General features: G+C 46.9%; 1 protein-coding gene across 1 annotated transcript; it reads left to right on the plus strand.

The window, feature by feature from the left end:
- Positions 1-9,029: 9,029 nt before the first annotated feature.
- On the plus strand, positions 9,030-11,479 carry LOC137916044 (mitochondrial adenyl nucleotide antiporter SLC25A23-like). The gene is made up of 6 exons (XM_068759165.1): positions 9,030-9,223; positions 9,932-10,084; positions 10,314-10,427; positions 10,766-10,933; positions 11,057-11,207; positions 11,301-11,479. The coding sequence occupies exons 1-6, from the start codon at positions 9,065-9,067 to the stop codon at positions 11,477-11,479; spliced, it is 924 nt and encodes a 307-aa protein (XP_068615266.1). The 5' UTR covers positions 9,030-9,064.
- Positions 11,480-24,306: the final 12,827 nt, after the last annotated feature.

Consider the following 24,306-nt stretch of genomic DNA (forward strand, 5'->3'; position numbering starts at 1 on the left):
TCCGATTGCTCCGTCTCCAATCCCATGAATATTCCCAGTCTCATTGATCCGTCTCCAATCCCGTGAATATTCCTAGTCTCATTGCTCCGTCTCCAAACCATGAATATTCCCAGTCTCATTGCTCCGTCTCCAATCCCGTGAATATTTATAGTCTCATTGCTCCGTCTCCAATCCCGTGAATATTCCCAGTCCGATTGCTCCGTCTCCAATCCCATGAATATTCCCAGTCCGATTGCTCCGTCTCCAATCCCATGAATATTCCCAGTCTGATTGATCCGTCTCCAATCCCATGAATATTCCCAGTCTGATTGATCCGTCTCCAAGCCCGTGAATATTCCCAGTCTCATTGCGCCGTCTCCAATTCCATGAATATTCCCAGTTCGATTGCTTCGTCTCCAATCCCATGAATATTCCCAGTCTCATTGATCCGTCTCCAATCCCGTGAATATTCCTAGTTCCATTGCCCAGTCTCCAATCCCATGAATATTCCAAGTCCAATTGCTCCTTCTCCAATTCCGTGAATATTCCCAGTCACATTGCTCCATCTCTAATCCAATGAATATTCCCAGTCTCATTGCTCCGTCTCCAAACCATGAATATTCCCAGTCTCATTGCTCCGTCTCCAATCCCGTGAATATTCCCAGTCCCATTGCCCAGTCTCCAATCCCATGAATATTCCTAGTCTCATTGCTCCGTCTCCAATCCCGTGAATATTCCTAGTGTCATTGTTCCGTCTCCAATCCCGTGAATATTCCCAGTCCGATTGCTCCGTCTCCAATCCCATGAATATTCCCTGTCTGATTGATCCATCTCCAATCCCGTGAATATTCCCAGTCTGATTGATCCGTCTCCAATCCCATGAATATTCCCAGTCCGATTGGTCCGTCTCCAATCCCGTGAATATTCCCAGTCCGATTGCTCCGTCTCCAATCCGGTGAATATTCCAAGTCCGATTGCTCTTTCTCCAATTCCGTGAATATTCCCAGTCACATTGCTCCATCTCTAATCCAATGAATATTCCCAGTCTCATTGCTCCATCTCCAAACCATGAATATTCCCAGTCTCATTGCTCCGTCTCCAATCCCATGAATATTCCCAGTCTCATTGATCCGTCTCCAATCCGGTGAATATTCCTAGTCTCATTGCTCCGTCTCCAAACCATGAATATTCCCAGTCTCATTGCTCCGTCTCCAATCCTGTGAATATTTATAGTCTCATTGCTCCGTCTCCAATCCCGTGAATATTCCCAGTCCGATTGCTCCGTCTCCAATCCCATGAATATTCCCAGTCTCATTGATCCGTCTCCAATCCCGTGAATATTCCTAGTCTCATTGCTCCGTCTCCAATCCCGTGAATATTCCCAGTCCGATTGCTCCGTCTCCAATCCCATGAATATTCCCAGTCTCATTGATCCGTCTCCAATCCCGTGAATATTCCTAGTCTCATTGCTCCGTCTCCAAACCATGAATATTCCCAGTCTCATTGCTCCGTCTCCAATCCCGTGAATATTTATAGTCTCATTGCTCCGTCTCCAATCCCGTGAATATTCCCAGTCCGATTGCTCCGTCTCCAATCCCATGAATATTCCCAGTCCGATTGCTCCGTCTCCAATCCCGTGAATATTCCCAGTCCGATTGCTCCGTCTCCAATCCTATGAATATTCCCAGTCTGATTGATCCGTCTCAAATCCCATGAATATTCCCAGTCCGATTGGTCCGTCTCCAATCCCGTGAATATTCCCAGTCTCATTGATCCGTCTCCAATCCCGTGAATATTCCCAGTCCCATTGCCCAGTCTCCAATCCCATGAATATTCCTAGTCTCATTGCTCCGTCTCCAATCCCGTGAATATTCCTAGTGTCATTGTTCCGTCTCCAATCCCGTGAATATTCCCAGTCCGATTGCTCCGTCTCCAATCCCATGAATAATCCCTGTCTGATTGATCCATCTCCAATCCCGTGAATATTCCCAGTCTGATTGATCCGTCTCCAATCCCATGAATATTCCCAGTCCGATTGGTCCGTCTCCAATCCCGTGAATATTCCCAGTCCGATTGCTCCGTCTCCAATCCGGTGAATATTCCAAGTCCAATTGCTCCTTCTCCAATTCCGTGAATATTCCCAGTCACATTGCTCCATCTCTAATCCAATGAATATTCCCAGTCTCATTGCTCCGTCTCCAAACCATGAATATTCCCAGTCTCATTGCTCCGTCTCCAATCCCGTGAATATTCCCAGTCCCATTGCCCAGTCTCCAATCCCATGAATATTCCTAGTCTCATTGCTCCGTCTCCAATCCCGTGAATATTCCTAGAGTCATTGTTCCGTCTCCAATCCCGTGAATATTCCCAGTCCGATTGCTCCGTCTCCAATCCCATGAATATTCCCTGTCTGATTGATCCATCTCCAATCCCGTGAATATTCCCAGTCTGATTGATCCGTCTCCAATCCCATGAATATTCCCAGTCCGATTGGTCCGTCTCCAATCCTGTGAATATTCCCAGTCCGATTGCTCCGTCTCCAATCCGGTGACTATTCCAAGTCCGATTGCTCTTTCTCCAATTCCGTGAATATTCCCAGTCACATTGCTCCATCTCTAATCCAATGAATATTCCCAGTCTCATTGCTCCGTCTCCAAACCATGAATATTCCCAGTCTCATTGCTCCGTCTCCAATCCCATGAATATTCCCAGTCTCATTGATCCGTCTCCAATCCCGTGAATATTCCTAGTCTTATTGCTCCGTCTCCAAACCATGAATATTCCCAGTCTCATTGCTCCGTCTCCAATCCTGTGAATATTTATAGTCTCATTGCTCCGTCTCCAATCCCGTGAATATTCCCAGTCCGATTGCTCCGTCTCCAATCCCATGAATATTCCCAGTCTCATTGCTCCGTCTCCAATCCCGTGAATATTCCTAGTCTCATTGCTCCGTCTCCAATCTTGTGAATATTCCCAGTCTGATTGCTCCGTCTCCAATCCCATGAATATTCCCAGTCTGATTGCTCCGTCTCCAATCCCGTGAATATTTCAGGTCTCATTGCTCCGTCTCCAATCCCGTAAATATTCCCAGTCCGATTGCTCCGTCTCCAATCACGTGAATATTCCCAGTCCGATTGATCCGTCTCCAATCCCATGAATATTCCCAGTCCGATTGGTCCGTCTCCAATCCCGTGAATATTCCCAGTCCGATTGCTCCTTCTCCAATCCCGTGAATATTCCCAGTCTGATTGATCCGTCTCCAATCCCATGAATATTCCCAGTCCGATTGATCCGTCTCCAATCCCAGGAATATTCCCAGTCCGATTGGTCCGTCTCCAATCCCGTGAATATTCCCAGTCTGATTGATCCGTCTCCAATCCCGTGAATATTCCCAGTCTGATTGATCCGTCTCCAATCCCATGAATATTCCCAGCCCGATTGGTTCGTCTCCAATCCCGTGAATATTCCCAGTCCGATTGCTCCTTCTCCAATCCCGTGAATATTCCCAGTCAGATTGATCCGTTTCCAATCCCATGAATATTCCCAGTCCGATTGATCCGTCTCCAATCCCATGAATATTCCCAGTCTGATTGATCCGTCTCCAATCCATGAATATTCCCAGTCCGATTGATCCGTCTCAAATTCCGTGAATATTCCCAGTCTGATTGATCCGTCTCAAATCCCGTGAATATTCCCAGTCCAATTGCTCCTTCTCCAATTCCGTGAATATTCCCAGTCACATTGCTCCATCTCTAATCCAATGAATATTCCCAGTCTCATTGCTCCGTCTCCAAACCATGAATATTCCCAGTCTCATTGCTCCGTCTCCAATCCCGTGAATATTCCCAGTCCCATTGCCCAGTCTCCAATCCCATGAATATTCCTAGTCTCATTGCTCCGTCTCCAATCCCGTGAATATTCCTAGTGTCATTGTTCCGTCTCCAATCCTGTGAATATTCCCAGTCCGATTGCTCCGTCTCCAATCCCATGAATATTCCCTGTCTGATTGATCCATCTCCAATCCCGTGAATATTCCCAGTCTGATTGATCCGTCTCCAATCCCATGAATATTCCCAGTCCGATTGGTCCGTCTCCAATCCTGTGAATATTCCCAGTCCGATTGCTCCGTCTCCAATCCGGTGACTATTCGAAGTCCGATTGCTCTTTCTCCAATTCCGTGAATATTCCCAGTCACATTGCTCCATCTCTAATCCAATGAATATTCCCAGTCTCATTGCTCCGTCTCCAAACCATGAATATTCCCAGTCTCATTGCTCCATCTCCAATCCCATGAATATTCCCAGTCTCATTGATCCGTCTCCAATCCCGTGAATATTCCAAGTCTTATTGCTCCGTCTCCAAACCATGAATATTCCCAGTCTCATTGCTCCGTCTCCAATCCTGTGAATATTTATAGTCTCATTGCTCCGTCTCCAATCCCGTGAATATTCCCAGTCCGATTGCTCCGTCTCCAATCCCATGAATATTCCCAGTCTCATTGCTCCGTCTCCAATCCCGTGAATATTCCTAGTCTCATTGCTCCGTCTCCAATCCCGTGAATATTCCCAGTCCGATTGCTCCGTCTCCAATCCCATGAATATTCCCAGTCTCATTGCTCCGTCTCCAATCCCGTGAATATTCCTAGTCTCATTGCTCCGTCTCCAATCTTGTGAATATTCCCAGTCTGATTGCTCCGTCTCCAATCCCATGAATATTCCCAGTCTGATTGCTCCGTCTCCAATCCCGTGAATATTTCAGGTCTCATTGCTCCGTCTCCAATCCCGTAAATATTCCCAGTCCGATTGCTCCGTCTCCAATCACGTGAATATTCCCAGTCCGATTGATCCGTCTCCAATCCCATGAATATTCCCAGTCCGATTGGTCCGTCTCCAATCCCGTGAATATTCCCAGTCCGATTGCTCCTTCTCCAATCCCGTGAATATTCCCAGTCTGATTGATCCGTCTCCAATCCCATGAATATTCCCAGTCCGATTGATCCGTCTCCAATCCCATGAATATTCCCAGTCCGATTGGTCCGTCTCCAATCCCGTGAATATTCCCAGTCTGATTGATCCGTCTCCAATCCCGTGAATATTCCCAGTCTGATTGATCCGTCTCCAATCCCATGAATATTCCCAGCCCGATTGGTTCGTCTCCAATCCCGTGAATATTCCCAGTCCGATTGCTCCTTCTCCAATCCCGTGAATATTCTCAGTCAGATTGATCCGTTTCCAATCCCATGAATATTCCCAGTCTGATTGATCCGTCTCCAATCCCATGAATATTCCCAGTCTGATTGATCCGTCTCCAATCCCATGAATATTCCCAGTCCGATTGATCCGTCTCAAATTCCGTGAATATTCCCAGTCTGATTGATCCGTCTCAAATCCCGTGAATATTCCCAGTCTCATTGATCCGTCTCCAATCCCGTGAATATTCCCAGTCTGATTGATCCGTCTCCAATCCCATGAATATTCCCAGTCTGATTGATCCGTCTCCAATCCCATGAATATTCCCAGTCTGATTGATCCGTCTCCAAGCCCGTGAATATTCCCAGTCTCATTGCTCCGTCTCCAATTCCATGAATATTCCCAGTTCGATTGCTCCGTCTCCAATCCCATGAATATTCCCAGTCTCATTGCTCCGTCTCAAATCCCGTGAATATTCCCAGTCTCATTGATCCGTCTCCAAGCCCGTGAATATTCCCAGTCTCATTGCTCCGTCTCCAATGCCATGAATATTCCCAGTTCGATTGCTCCGTCTCCAATCCCATGAATATTCCCAGTCTCATTGCTCCGTCTCAAATCCCGTGAATATTCCCAGTCTCATTGATCCATCTCCAATCCCGTGAATATTCCTAGTTCCATTGCCCAGTCTTCAATCCCATGAATATTCCTAGTCTCATTGCTCCGTCTCCAATCCCGTGAATATTCCTAGTGTCATTGCTCCGTCTCCAATTCCGTGAATATTCCCAGTACGATTGCTCCGTCTCCAATCCCATGAATATTCCCTGTCTGATTGATCCATCTCAAATCCCGTGAACATTCCCAGTCTGATTGATCCGTCTCCAATCCCATGAATATTCCTAGTCTCATTGCTCCGTCTCCAATCCCATGAATATTCCTAGTCTCATTGCTCCGTCTCCAATCCCGTGAATATTCCTAGTGTCATTGCTCCGTCTCCAATCCCGTCAATATTCCCAGTCCGATTGCTCTGTCTCCAATCCCATGAATATTCCCTGTCTGATTGATCCGTCTCCAATCCCATGAATATTCCCAGTCCGATTGGTCTGTCTCCAATCCCGTGAATATTCCCAGTCCGATTGCTCCGTCTCCAATCCCGTGAATATTCCCAGTCCGATTGCTCCGTCTCCAATCCCATGAATATTCCCAGTCTGATTGATCCGTCTCAAATCCCATGAATATTCCCAGTCCGATTGGTCCGTCTCCAATCCCGTGAATATTCCCAGTCTCATTTATCCGTCTCCAATCCCGTGAATATTCCCAGTTCCATTGCTCCGTCTCCAATCCCGTGAATATTCCTAGTGTCATTGTTCCGTCTCCAATCCCGTGAATATTCCCAGTCCAATTGCTCCGTCTCCAATCCCATGAATATTCCCTGTCTGATTGATCCATCTCCAATCCCGTGAATATTCCCTGTCTGATTGATCCGTCTCCAATCCCATGAATATTCCCAGTCCGATTGCTCCGTCTCCAATCCGGTGAATATTCCAAGTCCGATTGCTCCTTCTCCAATTCCGTGAATATTCCCAGTCACATTGCTCCATCTCTAATCCAATGAATATTCCCAGTCTCATTGCTCCGTCTCCAATCCCGTGAATATTCCTAGTGTCATTGCTCCGTCTCCAATCCCGTGAATATTCCCAGTCCGATTGCTCCGTCTCCAATCCCATGAATATTCCCTGTCTGATTGATCCGTCTCCAATCCCATGAATATTCCCAGTCCGATTGGTCTGTCTCCAATCCCGTGAATATTCCCAGTCCGATTGCTCCGTCTCCAATCCCGTGAATATTCCCAGTCCGATTGCTCCTTCTCCAATCCCGCGAATATTCCCAGTCCGATTGATCCGTCTCCAATCCCGTGAATATTCCCAGTCTGATTGATCCGTCTCCAAATCCCATGAATATTCCCAGTCTGATTGATGCGTCTCCAATCCCATGAATATTCCCAGTCTCATAGCTCCGTCTCCAATCTATAAAACTAAAATCGCATGTAAGTCTGCTGCGTTCAGTGACAGAAATCATACAGTTCCTGATAGTCAGACTGATAACAGCCATCCTGCGTTTTGGATGGAGGTCGCAGGTTCAAATCCGGCTGGGGGCCTTTCTTTGTGGAGTCTTTATTACCCTCGCCGAAGGGGAGGCAAGGGTATTGCAATTGGGTCTGTTTGTCTGTCTGTCTGGATCCAGATTCTAGAATGTTTTTAAAGGATTCTTTAACATTGCGAGATAGGGCACTTTTCTTAATTTCTTCAAAACGCATGGCGGTATGGATCTGAAAAAAAATCACACATAAGTACTCCTTAAAGGTCTATGACCATGACTAATTTCGGCCGAATCCGTATCACAATCCGGATCTGAGAGCTAATTTTCATTCTAAAATCTGCATTTTTCAGGAGTCCATCCTGACCTCAATTCTGGAGCTAGAGACTTCAAATTTGGTGTGCACACTCATAGTTCATTCTGGTTTCATATATGTTACCGTTGTAGTTGTATCTTTTCCCGTTCCGGAGCAGCAAGCTAGAGTAGGTTTGGCCCCTCTGATCCGGAAGCCCTGTTTACTGTCTCACAAGATCCAATAGTCTTTTGGAGGCGAGGGTCTGCAATCTCTGATTGGCTCATGTTCCAAATGAGAATTAGTTCTCAATTAACTTACCTGTTTAAATAGAGGTAAAATAAAATAACATCTTCTTGTACATGAAACAATCGTCTCTTCTGACTACGGGCGAGAGGCGGGGTACTCCCAGGATGTGTCACCAGCGCATTGCGGGGCCACACAGACACGGGGAGAACAAAAAACGCCACACAGAATGGAAATCGAACCCAGTACCTGTTTGCTGTGAGGCGGCGGCGCTAATCACTGCGCCACCATTCTGCCCTGTAATTACTGTCATCTGAAAATGTGACAGGTTGGTGGAGTTTTGGTTGCGACAACGCCACCCAGGGAATTTTACTCCTGGGAATTATCTAGGAGGAATTATCTCTCCTGAATTATACTGGTGCGCATATCCCTACTCCAGGGACACAGGTTCGATTCATTCCACACAGGCAGAGAGCGGGTCCGGTTCACACAGTTTATTCTCACAGATTGACATACAGCTGTGTCTTCAAAATTGGTATCGGTTTAACAACAATTATTAACACTGATTAACATAAGGCACCATAACAGTCAGCACAAACAATATGAAACAGAGGAATTTCCACCTAAAGCAGCAGCCACGATCAGGGGACGCCAGTGGCTGTGAACGGCCCACACGCCTCTTCAACCTTCCAGAAATAATAATCTCACTGCCAACAGGACAGCAGAGCAAACACATCCGCCGCTCGATTTCACCAGAGATCAGACGAGCAGGCCAGCCCGTGCCTCAGCTCTATCACCGATCAGCTGCTCTGACAACAAATCCTGCGCGCAGATGGTCATTCATTCGCGTCCGTCACGCCACGACAGCCCATGAGTAACCCGGAAGAGGTGTGGATGCGCGCGCAGCTACAGGAAGTATATGCCGGCCATTGAGGGGCGAACCTACACCACCGCATAGCGCCCCTCAGTGGCACGGAGGGAGACTACATATGGCCACATAAACAAAAATAAAAATACAAAATAAAATAAAAATAAAATAGAACTAAATAAATAAAAACTATTCTGAAAAAAGATCAGGACATAACAAAACTGGAAAAGAAAGGATCAGATAGAAGACATATGAAAAAGCTTGCTTCTTTTTTTATAGTGAAAATGTGATGCATTCAGTTGTAACCTGCAAAGAATTCGACAATACAAATGATTAAAGGCCACCTGGAAGATATGCCGGTACAAGTTGTCCTTTACATTTCTCCTGGTGCCACAGATGTTTGACATCGGAGAACATCTGACTGTGCCAGACGAGTTCTCAGAGCGTGAGCGGCGCTCAGGTCTGGTGTGGAAGCAGCTGGTTGCTGGGGCGATGGCAGGCGCTGTGTCCCGAACAGGCACTGCACCATTGGACCGTCTAAAAGTCTTCCTGCAGGTGGGTCATTTCACAAAGTTCACGATTATACTTTTGTGAAGGGCTGTCTCAAATCTTTTCTCATTTGTGCTCGGAGAGTTTTTGTCTGTCGAGACGGTGAAACAAACGGTTAGAGGAGCTGACGTTAAGAGTGTTTGAGCCGCCAGCGAGGATGACCGAGGCTGATTCACACCTCGGAACTGAGTGGTTGTTAGAGATTAAGTCTCTAACATTGTGATATTAATTTACAAACGCACCGAAATGAAACAGGCGGACACCAGGCTTCTATTTTCTCTCACGCTGCCCGGACCGGCTGGTCCGGCGCGCTTCCTCCAACCAACTGTTTCCGCTTCCCGGAACAAGTTTATTTATAACGTTCATGGCTCCACCTCTTGACTTAGTGACATCACGATACCTTCAGAGCACACAACATCGCTGCCCACCAGATGGGGCTGTTCTTTATCTCACGGTTACATTTAAACAAATGAAAATAAGCAAATGACCCTATCAGTGGTCAAACTGAATGGTTCTGGGCTGTCACCAACTATAGAGCCTTTAAACTAAAGCTCGCACCTCAAGGCTGGAAAACTGCTTTTTGCCCAGGGCCATCACCGACCTGAACCTGATAAAGGACCTCACCTCGCACCCCCTTCCTGTTGAACTAGCTCAGTTTGGCAGCTTGTATCTGTACCCACTGTACTCAGATGATTGACTTGTTTTTGCATTCAGGTACATGGTTCTAAATCTCAAGGAATCAATCTCTGGTCTGGACTGAGGGGAATGATCAAGGAAGGAGGCGTGTTCTCACTCTGGAGGGGAAATGGGATCAATGTCCTCAAGATTGCTCCTGAATCGGCCATTAAGTTTATGGCCTATGAACAGGTCGGTGCGCTCCAACCAATCAATGACAAGAAATAATTAGAACTCAATCCGTATAAATAAACCTAATGGTACATGTAAGACCAGAACTCTACCCAGTCTTGAATAATGCCTATTTTCATGTCCGGATAGTTGAATTCTCTCCACAGATGCATCATATTATTGCCCCCCCCCCCTCTGGGCCCTTCCCACGTCTGTCTTTCCCCGCCAACCATTCTTTCTTTTACTTTAGATGAAGTGCTTGATTCGGGGCAGTAAAGAGGGGGGCTCTTTAAGGGTACAAGAAAGGTTTATCGCTGGATCTTTGGCAGGAGCTACTGCCCAGACCATCATCTACCCAATGGAGGTCAGTTTAAAGGTCATCGTATCTCTGCTGCCTTTCTGGGTCTGTCCTTTACAACACGAGCCTGCATTCATCCATTCATACAGTGGCTGCACTCATACCGCAGGTGTGGCTTCCTCTAAGCCAGGTGAGGGCTGTGGACTCCGTCACACTCCTGGACCGACAAAGGCATAAAGTTCTCACATTCTGCAGTGTATTTCTGTGGCACTAAGTTCAGTGCCTAGACTTAAAGTGAACTTTATTTCTAATGGTGCACGTAGCAGCACAATAAAGTAAATAAATACAAAGACGCCGTAGGGGTACAGTCGATCCTCACCCTGCTTCTCCACTCTGGTGTGTAGGTGCTGAAGACTCGTCTTATACTGAGGACGACTGGACAGTACTCGGGTGTGGCTGATTGTGCCAGGAAGATCCTGAAGGTGGAGGGAGCCCAGGCTTTCTACAGGGGCTACCTGCCAAATACAGTCGGCATCATTCCTTATGCTGGTATCGATTTGGCCGTGTACGAGGTGTGTGCAGCCCACAGTCAAAATCAGAAGCTCAAAGATAGCCCGCTAAAGTTTGACCTTACTTTTGCAACTCGCCACCTTTACATATGAAACTATTTCTGCCTGTTCCTGCTCCATCGAAAGACTCTGAAGAACGCTTGGCTTCAGAGGTACTGCTTAGACTCTGCAGATCCAGGAGTTCTTGTGCTCCTGGGCTGTGGTACCATCTCAAGTACCTGTGGACAGCTGGCGTCCTATCCCCTGGCTCTCATCCGCACACGTATGCAGGCACAAGGTAAAACGGATTCCGACGTGTTCCTAACATATTGTTCCATAATCAATGGCCCAGCTAGGAGTCAACTCTCAACCTCTTTTGCTTTTCTTTCAGCCATTACTGAAGGGAAACCCAAGCTGACCATGGTGGGCCAGTTCAAGTACATCATATCACACGAGGGTGTAGCCGGCCTGTACCGAGGCATCACCCCCAACTTTCTCAAAGTCATTCCAGCTGTCAGCATCTCCTACGTAGTGTATGAGCGCATGAAGAAAATCCTCGGGGTGGGTTAGTAGACTGAGAAGCAGAAGAGAGGAGATGATGCAGCTCCTCAGAGCGAAGGGCCGCTGAACAGACGCAGGTCACACTGCTGTGGGTTCTACTTCCTGTTTACACATGCAGTTTCAAGTCTTTGACTACGCTTAGGCTTCTTAGCCCCAATGAAAATAGCAATTTTAACTTTATTTGGAGCCAAAATGAGTGCTGTACTTTACATGCTGCTGGGATGGAATAAATCTCCATCGTTTCGTAATGAAGAGGGCTTTAACTGTTCAACTTTAAATGCCATGTCAGCATCCGTACATCCATCCATCTTCCATTAGACGAGACGATCGATGAAACCATCTGTGCTGTGTTGGCTCCAGACATCCGTGGTCGGCGCCGGTTTGAACCCCGAAATGTGAGATAATGATCCAGACTGGCCCGTGATCAGACGAGAGCTGAAGCTGATTTTACATTTCAGCCTTCTTTGGTGGAATATTGTGAAATGCATTTTGTCCATAGCAAGCTGGGATAGGCTCCAGCGAGTCCCGCGACCCGCAGAGCGGGAAAGCGCTCGGCAGATGAATGGATGAATGGATGAATGGATGAATGGCTACCCGGGTGCATCTCAATAAATGAGAGGACTATTCATTCATTCTTGAAGACGAGAAGGAGCCCTATTGTGTTCAGCCACTTAACCGAAGCCGGGTAACGCCTAGCCCCGCTGACTATGGGTGAGAGGTGGGCCACACCCTGGACAAGTCACCAGTTCATCACAGGGCCATTAGAAGATTATGGAAAAGTTCATTTAAAGTTTGACCCTTTTACAGTATAGCTGAAATATTTCAAGCCTTTTGATTATGGCATGAGGGCCTTGACATTGCCTAGACACCCCGGTGTTCAGACAATTCGGCTGGCGACCTGCGTGACCCTTGGCCAACCCGAACCCTAACCCTTCAAACGCCTGATTAGCCCAGACACTGCTTTGGATTATGACGTGTCCCATCGTCCGGCAGGGACGATGGGACCAATCTGCTGGGCGGTGATTTGTAGATGTTGACGATGGTAGTGTCTTGCACTTTGGTGTTAATCCATTCTATCTCTGCACCATCTGGAGACTGTCCGGCAGCTGACCAGGACATATCTATGTGCACAAATGTGGCCGTGCCATGATGTTTACTGGCAATGTGGCCAGCCAAGGTGTACCCAGGGACCCTCAGGATGTTCTTGTTTTCCTGGTGGGTCTCCTGCAGGGTGATCGCTGTCACGTTGTTTTTTCGGGCCAATTGCTCAAGGATGTCAATCTTGGCAGTGGTGAGGCCTTCGACATTGAGCTGGAGAAGCGCTAGCGCTGGAGCTGTGGACGGGGGACGTTATAAAGACATTTGTTTTGCTTTGTTAGATATTTGAGTTATGCAGCACAATACACAGGTTGCACAAACACTCTTAGTTTCTTTATCTCTACATACTTTGTGGTAATAATCGAACACATAGATTAATCACATATAAAGCATCACACATTGTTAACTGATACACGGTGGGTATAAGTTAGGGCCCCTCCCAGGAGGAGGGTGTTCTACGCCCACTGCCGAAACATTTACTGCCCCCCCCCCCCCCCCCCCCGCATCTGTAGGAGAGTCCAGCGCTGTGTTTCCTTACCAGCTTTGTACTTACTGAAAACCTTCAGTAAACTTGATACGTTTTATAATCCTGACTCATCATTGAATAAACACCTCCAAAACGAGATATAATAAAAGAACCGGGGAAAAGCAGAAACCCAACAGCTTAAAGAGCATGCAACCTTGCAACTACGATGTTAGATATTTGAGTTATGCAGCACGCTCACAATACACAGGGTGCACAAACACTCTTAGTTTCTTTATCTCTACATACTTTGTGGTAATAATCACAACATAGATTAATCACATTTAAAGCAACACATTGTTAACTGATACATGGAGGACCCAAACGGCCCATCCCAGGACGAGGGTGTTTTGACGCCCACTATAAAGATCCCTGCCGTAGAACATTCGGGACTCTTCTACAGAGTCCCGCTCCTGCGTCTGTTGAAGAGTCCAGCGCTGTGTTTCCTTACCAGCTTTGTACTTACTGAAAACATTCTGTAAACTTGATTCGTTTTATAATCCTGACTTATTATTGAATAAACACCTCCAACACGAGATATAATAAAAGAACCGGGGAAAAAGGAGAAATCTAACAGCTGGTGCCGTGACCCGGATCTCAATGGAGGTGGCAGTTCCCGTGCTGGGCCAGGCAACATCTGTAATGCGCATCTAACAGGTAAGCAGAAACCTTTGACTAAAATTTCTGCCGGATGCTTGCCTGGTTCAGCATGTGGGTCTGTATAAAGAGTGAACTGTTTAAGAATGGTACCAGAGCTATAGGCATGTAAGACATGTATTGTTGTCCTAAAAGCTGGAAAGGAACAGGGAATAAGATAAATGCGTGTGTGTGTGGAGCCTGAGTCGTGGGAGAGCCTTGATTCGCACCTGGGCTCTTGTGTGACTTTGTGAGCTATAAACCTTGATCTGGGCTCCTGATCAGTGTCCAGATGTTTGTGATCTCAAGGCGGAGGCATCGGTCCGTTCTCAGGTGTTTGTGATCTCAAGGCGGAGGCATCGATCCGTTCTTAGGTGTTTGTGATCTCAAGGCAGAGGCATCGATCCGTGTCCAGGTGTGTGATCGCAGGTAGTGGGAGGCGGCCACACCACAGCTTTGTGATACGAGAACAGTGGTCAGAACTGCCGTGTACTGACTACTGATAAGGAAAGCGCTATATAAATAGAAGGTGAAATGGTGATAAGGTGACCCCACTCCGCACAAAAAGAGAGCGTTTGAAGACGCGGTCTGTTCGCGGCCTGTGCAGGCAGCGTTGGCCAGCGGTGACGTCCGGTTGGTTGACGGCACGGTCCGGTCCAGCCGAAAACTGGACTGGATTGGGTGGCAGACCCCGTGCGAGACATAAACGGTCTGGTAAATGCCAGAAATGCAAAGGGTCTCCTGGGAATCCCTCCAGAGCCAGCTCACGTAACAAATTTAATCGGCTTTTAATCCACTGAACCACATAAGCGTCAGAAAAGGGTTTGGAGTCCCAGGTTCAGTCATCGTAATTTGGACTGCTACACCGGAGAGCCCAAAAAAGAGGACATAAAAAGGTTTTCTGTCTCCCTGGGCTCAGGTGAGCAAATAATTTGGCCTCACGAGCAAAAAGACCATATCCAGATGGGTCGACAGCAACAGGTTAAAATCCCTGGCTCTGGGGTGATTTTGGCCACCTTTGGTCTGAAAGCGTCACTAGGGGTTTTGAGTCCCGGGACCAAAAGGTGAGTGAGCTTAGATAAAGGAAAAAGTGGGGTCCGAAAGGAAAGACGTCTATAAAACTAGTGTAGACAGGGCAAACAACCGGTTAAAATATAAAATCCAGGAAAAATCGTAACTGCATAAATAGATAAATAAAGAACAGACTAATTAAGAAAACCTGATTCTGTTATTGAAATAGTTTGGGCATGTTAAAATCCAAATGGCATCTAAAAAGGTTGAAATTCATAGAATGGCGGCCGCCAACTCTCCATCATCTACATGGGGAGGAATAATATGTGAACTTGCAAAATATGATAAGATGCTAAAAGATTTACTTTCGTAAAAAGGTGATCGGGGGGGGCTAGCAGGCCCGTTTACACACACACATATCTGGTGAATTTAATAACGGTGAAACAACAACTACTTGATGCATGCAGCAATGTCTAAAACTAAATGATTAAATTGAAAATAAATCAAAAATTAACTTTCGGCTTGGAACTGAAAATGGATAAATTATCAAAGATTGTGAGGGAGTTCAAATGTTTTAGATGGGTGGTTCAAAATCTCTTGAGCCGTAACCTGTGTAAGAAAGAGCAAGCACACACACACACACAATACACCTAAATTTACACCTTCGGCTTGCGGTGGAGTGGGACAGAGAAGGGCCCTCTCGGTCCCACTGGAACCTGACAGCTGGAATTGACCTTAGGCCAACATGCTCACGAGTATCAAGATGTAAATGCAGAACACCTGCACACAAACCCCAAAATTAGTTACCTAATCGAAGAGCATTGCTGCACATAAAATAAGGAGTCATTGAGGGGAGATCGAGGCCTAGTAGAGGCGCCGGGGTGAGATAGAGGCAGGATGAAGACCTCCGATAACGCGGAGCTACGTCAGTAGATCACTGATAAGGTGACAGAGAAGCTACATGATCCACAAAAAGCATTCACGATATATGATGCACCCTGCTAGAGACGAGGCAGGGCAGAGAACACAGACACGCACACCCCAGAACCAGACAATCACAGAGCAGTGCTGCACGTCACAGAATGCAGGACAGAAGTCAAGATTATCTGGGAGCACATATTACTGATCATAGGAAAGAAGTTCTGTAAATGTGTCTATAATCTTGGAGTAGAAATGTAAAGATTTTGTCTGAGTGTGCTGCAGGTTCTAATGGAGGCCTGATGAGTGTGTGACAGGAGAACCACGTCTGGGGGGCCGCCAGAAACACAGAGGTTGTGAGACAGTGGAGGAATCGTTCTGACAATGACCATCCCAGGGTCCCACCATGGATGTCCTGAACGCCGGAAAGGAACACATACGTTGGGGGAGTACAAACACACTCTGTCACAGGACACCGGACAGTGTTATTGAGGTAGAAGACCATTGCAAATTCATATGCTCTATTTTTGTAGATATCGAACGTCCCCATGCAGGATGATCTGGAGAAGGGACAGAACGGACAACAACCAGGGTGGGATAGACTCCTCCCTCAGCTTCATCCATCAACACTGACCCCACTTTCAGTGAGAGTTATTGGTGAGACGATTGAACTGTACATGCTGTTATTACTTCCCTCTGTGCTCAGTGTCCTCTGATAACACTCTATCCCATCGTTCGTACGGCCTTCTGTCTGCACCTGCTAGCGCAGTTTAGATGAGGAACTGGTTGTTTCCTTCCGTCCTTGACTTCTTCTCTTAGTTTAAACACGCACATCCATGCACCCCTCCCCCCCTGGCCTCACATGCATTACAAGGAGGCATGAGACCTCCCATGACCCCCACCCTATAATGATGGGAGGTGAATGTATGGAATGAATAAAGTTGGGTGTTTGAGAGTTGCACAAGCACCATGGGAATTTCTTTATACAGTCACACAAGTACACGATGGTCCATCAACAGGACGGGCGACGTTGTACAGCTATTGGCTCTGGCCAGGGCTAGCGCACTGGCTACTCCGGCTTTCTCCTTGCCTTTCCACTTGGACTTGGCGGGGATCAATGATTTAATGAGTGCTGTGTTTTTAAACACAGCCCTCAGGAGGGGAAGGTCCAGATCCTTTGTATCGACTCTGGATCCCTGGACAAGGATACATGCACTGACTAGAGGGACAGCAGCCATCCCCTCTAGCAGCAGGCCATTGCTAAAGCTCGGTCCGGGACTACCCACAGAATAACAGGGGGGGTGCACATACACACAGGGGGGTGCACTGTATATACACATACAGTGCCCCAATTTAGAAACAGACTTCTTGAATTAAATGAAGTGAATGAAATACATTTTCCCTTTTTAAACAAAACAGTGAGTGTGAATGGGGACACTGCAATGAGAGGGTTTTGATGATAGCCAACGGTGACCAGTTACTCGTTCCTACTGCGTTTAGATACGACCATAAACGAATGCAAAACATCAGTGCAAAATAAAGCAGAATGAGATCATTAGAAGCCCTGCAGGCACTGAATGAAGATCTTAAATATGAACAGAACACTGCATGGAGACGATGTCGATGCATTATAAAACTTACCTAGAAAATAGGGCTAGGTTTGTACAATAAGAGCTGCACAAATATATATTAGATCAATACAGGGCAAAGGAGGATCAACCCAGGAACACACAAGGAATATAAATGCTTCTGAGGAGGAAGAGTAGATGTTAAAATAAGTTAGCATGGTTCAACTGAAAACGGATTATTGCAGTAAAACCTAGAATGAGGATAAAACAGAGAATCTGGAACTGAATTATTTCTGTAACTTAGATCACCTACTTACACAGTCTTGAGGAGGACAGGCACTTATTATTAAAATGTCCACATTAGATGTGGCGATTTTAACATGAAAATAAAGAAGAAAGAGAGCGACTTTAGGACATTATAGGAAGAGAGGAAGGTATATTCTAAATTAGCATCTGATATTGGCCTTCATCTCTGGGTGTCTCTGTTCCATTGAAAACAAACCATAATAAGATTAATTCATGATCTATTTTGTTGGAGTTCTGACAGACCAAATTTCAGTTAAAGGGAGGATGTTTCATGCGGGGTGTTTTTGTCTTTGGGTTCGACCAGGTCAAGAAAGGGAGGCCAGGGTCCAGCTACAGGGGGTCAGACTGGTTTACAGGATCAAGAATTACCATGCAGGTAGAAGATCGGGTTATAATTAGAGGATAGATGTAGGAACTGGGTGCGGTATAGTGAACAATAATCCACACACAGTAGCACATTTCTCAACAGCAAAGAGGTCACACTTCCACAGAAGGGACATGCAATAATATGGACAGGGAGGACAGAAAGACGGGATACTATGTCACATGTTTCCGGGAACCCGAACCAGGCAGGACATTTTTCACTGATGTACTGAATCATGCTACATCCGCAGGGGGTGTAGGTGTCCCCTGTACAGTAGCAGAACATACACAATGGACACAACAAGGGTGGACGGTCCTGGAAGAGCAGGTTCTTCCATCGCCGTCCTCTACACAGATGGCTGAGCTGATGGGAGTGAACCGCGCCTGTGAGATGTCTCGAGGTGAGGCAGGTAACAGGAACACAGGTTCAAGATTCTAACAGTTTTATGTCCACCACAGGAGAACCCCTGAGACAGAGATGATTGGGTAAAGGTGCAGCGAAGGACGACGTGGTGGGGTCTGGCGTTCACAATAGGTTAAGATAGATGCAGACGGTTGCCGTGTGTCAGGAACCTCATTACAGGAGACACGGATCAGAGAACGCTGACTGATCGGTCAGTCACCACTGGGGGCGCCCTCGGACGATGGAGATGTTCATTGGTGGTGTTTGCTTGATGTGTGAGTGACCTGAAGTGGGAAATAAAATGTGGAACTAATTTTGAGAATAGGAAAGAGAGGTGTTCCTTGAATTGTTGGGGCGGATGGTGGACCACCTTTCTTATAGACTTTAGGTACGATAGGTTAAAGGGAATAGGTTTGGAGGTAGAGCACAAACTTGGAGATGTTATTAGAATCCTGAGAGGATTCCGGATCAGAGGGGCCAAACCTGCTCTAGCTTGCTGCTCCGGAACGTACTACAAGCCATCTTCTGGACTCTTTTTCCCATCATGCCATTCGTGCCCCTCCCTCTTAAAGTGACAGTTTACAGCACAGGCACAATTCCAGATGTAAAAATAATTTTAGAATCTGGATCCAGATCCGGATCGACGCCATTCTCGGGGAGGACCGATCCACGGACAGAACCTTGCTTGTGTAAAAATTTCAAGTCGATTGGGTTACTAGTTTTTGAGTTATGCGCTCGGACAGACAAACAGACAAACAGACAAACAGACAGACAGACAGACAAACGCACCCAATTGCAATACCCTCGCTTCCGCTTCGGCGAGGGTAACTAAGCTTAACTAAATGAGATGACCAAATTATTGGAGGTTTGATTGAAATTTTTCTTTGGATGACCCCACACAGGCCGTCACTGTGTTCAGTTGTGTAAATGCCATTACTTCACTGGCCACTGGGCGGAGACACTAGGAACTGGATGTAACACTTACTCAGATTATATTGCTCTTGACTGTCTGCTAACTGGGCTGTAGCATCTTCATTCCTCACGTCACCTCACCTGATGACGGTCTGGGAGCGACCCTTTGAGGCCTTAGAGCGCTGTTAGTTAACTTTTTCGGACATTTGGGGTTATCCAGTCCATTAATTGTTAGGGATAATTGGTAGGCTGAGCGGGGGGCCCTTATGGCCCCTGGCACTATTGACCCTCACACCCTGCTGGGACGGCTGTGTAAAATGTTCGTGCAATGAGAACAGATACTTATTTTCGGTAACACGTCTTTATTGCCTCTTACTCCCGTGCGTGGCTTTTACAACAACAAGACCATAAACTAGAACCCGAGCATGCGCAGCACGAACCTACGGCAACTGATGTAGGACATACATCACAATAAACATGCGATCATTCTAGTGCATGATCTACATCCTCTTCCTTTAGCTTGTGCCTCTAGGAATAAAATAAAGTGTACTGCCATCATCTATGCAAACATTTCTAACGTAAACAGTCCTGCATGAAATTAGCAGCATTTTATTAACTTAAATATTTAACAGTTATTTCACCAAGTATGTGTCTATACCTAAATAATGTTGCACGAGAAACACTGAAAAACGTAAATCACTCAGGCTGTAAAAACATCAACATATCATCACATCTTATAACACATTCATCCCCTTTTTTTTTTTTCTTTTTTTTTTTTCAAGAAACAAACAACACTCAGTTCAGTCTTTATATTTTGGATTCGGTCTAGAAATCCGACCCGAGCGTGTAACATAAGGGGAGCCACCGTGTGGCAGCAGGGCTGATGAGCGAGCCGGAGCGTTTGGTTGCTCACAGGTGGAACGGTGAATCGTCGGCTGAGAAAAACGACGTGATCGTGGTGATGATGGAATAAGGATCGGTGTACCAGATACAGTCGGTTGGGAAGAAGGATCATCAGGGTCGACATGTGGAGGTGGAGATGGCTCACTGACCGGAAGGATGTGGCGGCGATTCCTCCTGTAGGTGCCTCCTTCTGATTTAATAAAGTAGGAGCGTGGCTCCTTGCAAGCCTGTACCACCGTGCCAAGGCGGTCGTATCCCTGTGGGGTCTGCAGTCTGACAACCTGACCTTCTGCGAGTGGTTGCAATGGTCGACTGGCTGCATCGTAGTACCGTTTCTGAACAAGTCTCTTCTGCTGGAGTTGTGTAGCGACCTGTTTATTGCTTTTAGGGGCAGGTGCTGGAAGATTGTTGTCCATGGGAAAGGTTGAGCGTGTGTGTCGAGACATGAGACGTTCTGCCGGTGATCCTAGCGTGTTGTCACGAGGAATGTTCCTGATGTTCAACAGATTAAGGAAAATGTCTGAACCATCTCTGTGTGACCTTTCCATTAGCTGCTTTGCGCTGCGGACTGCACGTTCAGCTAGTCCGTTGGATTGCGGGTACTCTGGGCTGCTGGTGGTGTGAACAAAGTCCCACTGTTTCGCAAACTCCCGGAAACGCTGGCTTGTGTACTGTCCACCATTATCTGAGATTAGGGTGTGCGGTGCACCATGAACAGAGAAGTGTCTTTTCAGCTTTTTGATGACAGTAGCTGAGGAGATGTCACGGAGAAGATCCATCTCAAACCATCCTGAGTACGAGTCTACCAGCACCGAATATTGATGTCCATGCCATTCAAAGATGTCGGTAGCAACCGTAGACCACGGTAGAACAGGTACAGGATGTGGTTTCAGTGGTTCTTTCTGTTGGTGCGGACGTGTACTGTTACAAACCGCACAAGACAGTAGCTTGTTTACAATGTCTTTGTTCATACTGGGCCACAATACTGTGCTTCTGGCTCTGCTTTTCGTCGCTTCCATGCCTGGGTGACCTCCGTGCATAATTTGGATATACTCCTTTTGCAATGCGTTAGGAATGACTGGTCTGTGTCCTTTAACAACTACGCCATCCTCCACTACCAACTCATCTCTGTAAGGAAAGTATGGCTGGGCAGAGAGAGGTACCTGGCGTTCCTTGTTAGGCCATCCATTCCGGATCACGTTGCTGAGGGTCTGGAGCACCTGGTCTTCTGCTGTGTGTGCTCTGAGTTCCTCGAGCCTGGCCGTTGAGATAAAGCTCACAGACATTACATCAAACAAATTATGTGCACTTGTCGTCTGGGAATCAGTGCAGGTTGGAGCACGTGACAGGGTGTCGGCAAGGTACATGTGCTTACCCTTCTTGTATACCAGAGTGATGTTGAAGGCTTGAAGACGAAGTAGCATCCTTTGCAAACGAGCCGGAGCTGTGTGGATTGGCTTCTTTAAGATGGTGACCAGGGGTTGGTGGTCTGTTTCAATGACTGTGAACTTGCCATATATGTAGTCCTTGAACTTTGTACACGCGAAAACCACTGCGAGCAGTTCTTTTTCGATCTGTGCATAGCGAGTTTCCGTGTCTGAAAGAGTCCGAGATGCATATGCGACAGGCTTTCCATCTTGCATACATGCTGCGCCAAGTCCATAACAAGATGCATCACAGGTTAGTGTCACTGGTTTCTTCACATCAAAGTATGACAGAACCGGTGACCTGGATAAGCATGACTTGAGATGGTCGAATGCTTGTTGGTGTTGTGGAAGCCAGCACCATGCAGTGTCTTTATGAGGGAGCTGTCTGAGCGGCGCTGCGATGTTGCTTAGATTTGGAATGAATTTCCCCAAATAGTTCACCATACCAAGGAAACGTTGCACTGCCAGAGAATCCTGGGACTGGCATGTTCGTGATGGCTTCAGTCTTCGTGGGGTCAGCTTTAAGACCTTCCTTTGTGAAGATGTGACCTACATAGCAAACCTGATCTAGACGAAACTTACACTTTTGCGGGTTGAGTCTGAGTTTGATCTCTCGTGCGCGGTCAAGCACCTTCTTCAGATTTGCATCATGTTCAGCAGCATCACGACCTCCCACGAGTATGTCGTCAACTATAATAGCACATGGATAGCCAGCGAACAGTTGTTCCACTGAGCGCTGGAAAACTTCGCTTGCTGAGTTTATGCCAAATGGCATCCTGAGAAACCGATAGCGTCCAAAAGGTGTGCTAAATGTCGCTAACCTGGATGACTTTTGATCTAGCTTGATCTGCCAAAAAGAATTCTTTGCATCGAGCACTGAAAACAAAGTTGCACCTGACATTTGGGTGGCGACTTCCTCCACGCTACGCATCGGATAGTGGGGTCTCTTTAAAGCAGTGTTCAAGTCTTTGGGGTTAATACACAGCCTTATTTCCTCTTTGTCTCTTTGATGTGCCGCTACCATTGCTGAAACGCAGTCCGTGGGCTCAGAGACAGGGATGATGACTCTTTGTTCGTCATCTTGTCGTGTTCAGCTTTCACACGATCCTGCATTGCCAAGGGAATGCGGTGCGCTGGACGTACAACTGGTTGCACAGCTGGATCCACTGTCATGGAATAAGTTATCGGCAACTCTCCCAGCTCGTCACTGAACACATCCTGGTATTGCTCTTTAATGTGTTTGACAAAGTCCGTTGTAGTCTCTGCACTGACCTGATGAACATGAGGGCTGAGGGTAACAAGATTTAGACGCATACATGCGCGGAACCCCAAGAGTGGTGTAACATCACGCTCTACAAGGAAGAAAGATAGCGTGTGTTGTTTTCCATCTAAATGACAAGACAGAGTGATGAGGCCTGCAGTTTCAATTTTGCAGCCTCCATAAGCCACTAGATTCGTGTTCTCGCCACATGGGATGACGTTCCCTCCTGAAATCTGTTGGAAAGTGTCTTTCGCCATTACATTACACTTTGCTCCTGTGTCAATTTTCATTTCAATCGGTTTGTCGTTCACATGCAGAGTGACAAAACCCTCGTCTCGGTCCTGTGCCGGATCATCCACTGTGTTCACAGATACTCCATCAACATACAAAGTGTCATCAGTGTCAGCCTGCTCAGACTGCTCTACCTCCACCTGATGAACTGGTTTTCTGGAGTAGTTTCTCTTTGTGAAGCCTCTTTTTTCTGGATTCTGACTCACTAACCTTGATTTGCAGCATTTCTTGTCATGGTTCATCTTGCTGCATCTGTGACATTGCTGACCAAATGCCGGACATTTCTCCCTTTGCGCTGGATGGCTGCCACCACAATTATTGCAGTTCAAAATGGGCTGTGTGGCCTCTCGACTATTCCACGGTCTGTGCTGCCCTCTGGTGGACTTTCGCTGTAGCGCATCCACGGTGAACGTCTGCTTCGCCGGGGCTCTCGTATTTTCCTCCGTCACCTCGTAAACACGGCAGATTGAGACGGCTTTGTGGAGAGTCAAATCACTGTCCCGTAACAGGGCCTTCCTAACGCTGTCATTAGTGATTCCACACACCATCCTGTCACAGATTAGCTCTTCTGTCAGCTCACCAAAACGACAACTTTTTGCCTTGATCTTCAAATCGCTTATGAATGAGTCAATTGTCTCACCTGGTCTCTGATTTCGGGTGTGAAACTTGTGCCTTTCCATCGTCCTGTTGTGTTGCGGGTTGCACATATCTCGAAACTTGCGTTTGAGACACTCCGGATCTTCATGGGACTCGGCGGGAACGAGGACAGCGCCATCGTCGCCTGGCGCCCTAATTTCTGCTGCGTAGACAAATGAACGCTCCCGTTCGATAGCTTCCGCTCCTGCGAGATTGAGGAGGATATACGCCTTCGTTTTAGCAGGTTTATCCATGTGCGCCGCCTCGATGAAGATGTCGTATTCCCTCTCGAAAATACGCCATTTCTCGGCAATGTCTCCCTCGAACACAAGGGGGTCCGGTCTTCGGAATCCCTCCGCCATACTTAACAAGCACAGTTAAGACGATTAACTGTCTTCTTCTGTTTTCTTTCCTTCACAAAAAAAACAACAACTCACGGTCGGCAGGTCCGAAACGTCTTCTGACACCATGTAAAATGTTCGTGCAATGAGAACAGATACTTATTTTCGGTAACACGTCTTTATTGCTTCTTACTCCCGTGCGTGGCTTTTACAACAACAAGACCATAAACTAGAACCCG

The sequence above is a fragment of the Brachionichthys hirsutus genome, unplaced genomic scaffold (assembly GCF_040956055.1).
Source record: "Brachionichthys hirsutus isolate HB-005 unplaced genomic scaffold, CSIRO-AGI_Bhir_v1 contig_951, whole genome shotgun sequence".
Taxonomy (NCBI): domain Eukaryota; kingdom Metazoa; phylum Chordata; class Actinopteri; order Lophiiformes; family Brachionichthyidae; genus Brachionichthys; species Brachionichthys hirsutus.

Excerpts from the sequence above, each read along its gene's own strand:
- LOC137916044 (XM_068759165.1), top strand. The coding sequence starts at position 9,065 with ATGTTTGACATCGGAGAACATCTGACTGTGCCAGACGAGTTCTCAGAG. Across the intron at positions 10,934-11,056 it reads TCGATTTGGCCGTGTACGAG|ACTCTGAAGAACGCTTGGCT; the intron begins GTGTGTGCAGCC and ends CTCCATCGAAAG. Across the intron at positions 11,208-11,300 it reads CACACGTATGCAGGCACAAG|CCATTACTGAAGGGAAACCC; the intron begins GTAAAACGGATT and ends CTTTTCTTTCAG.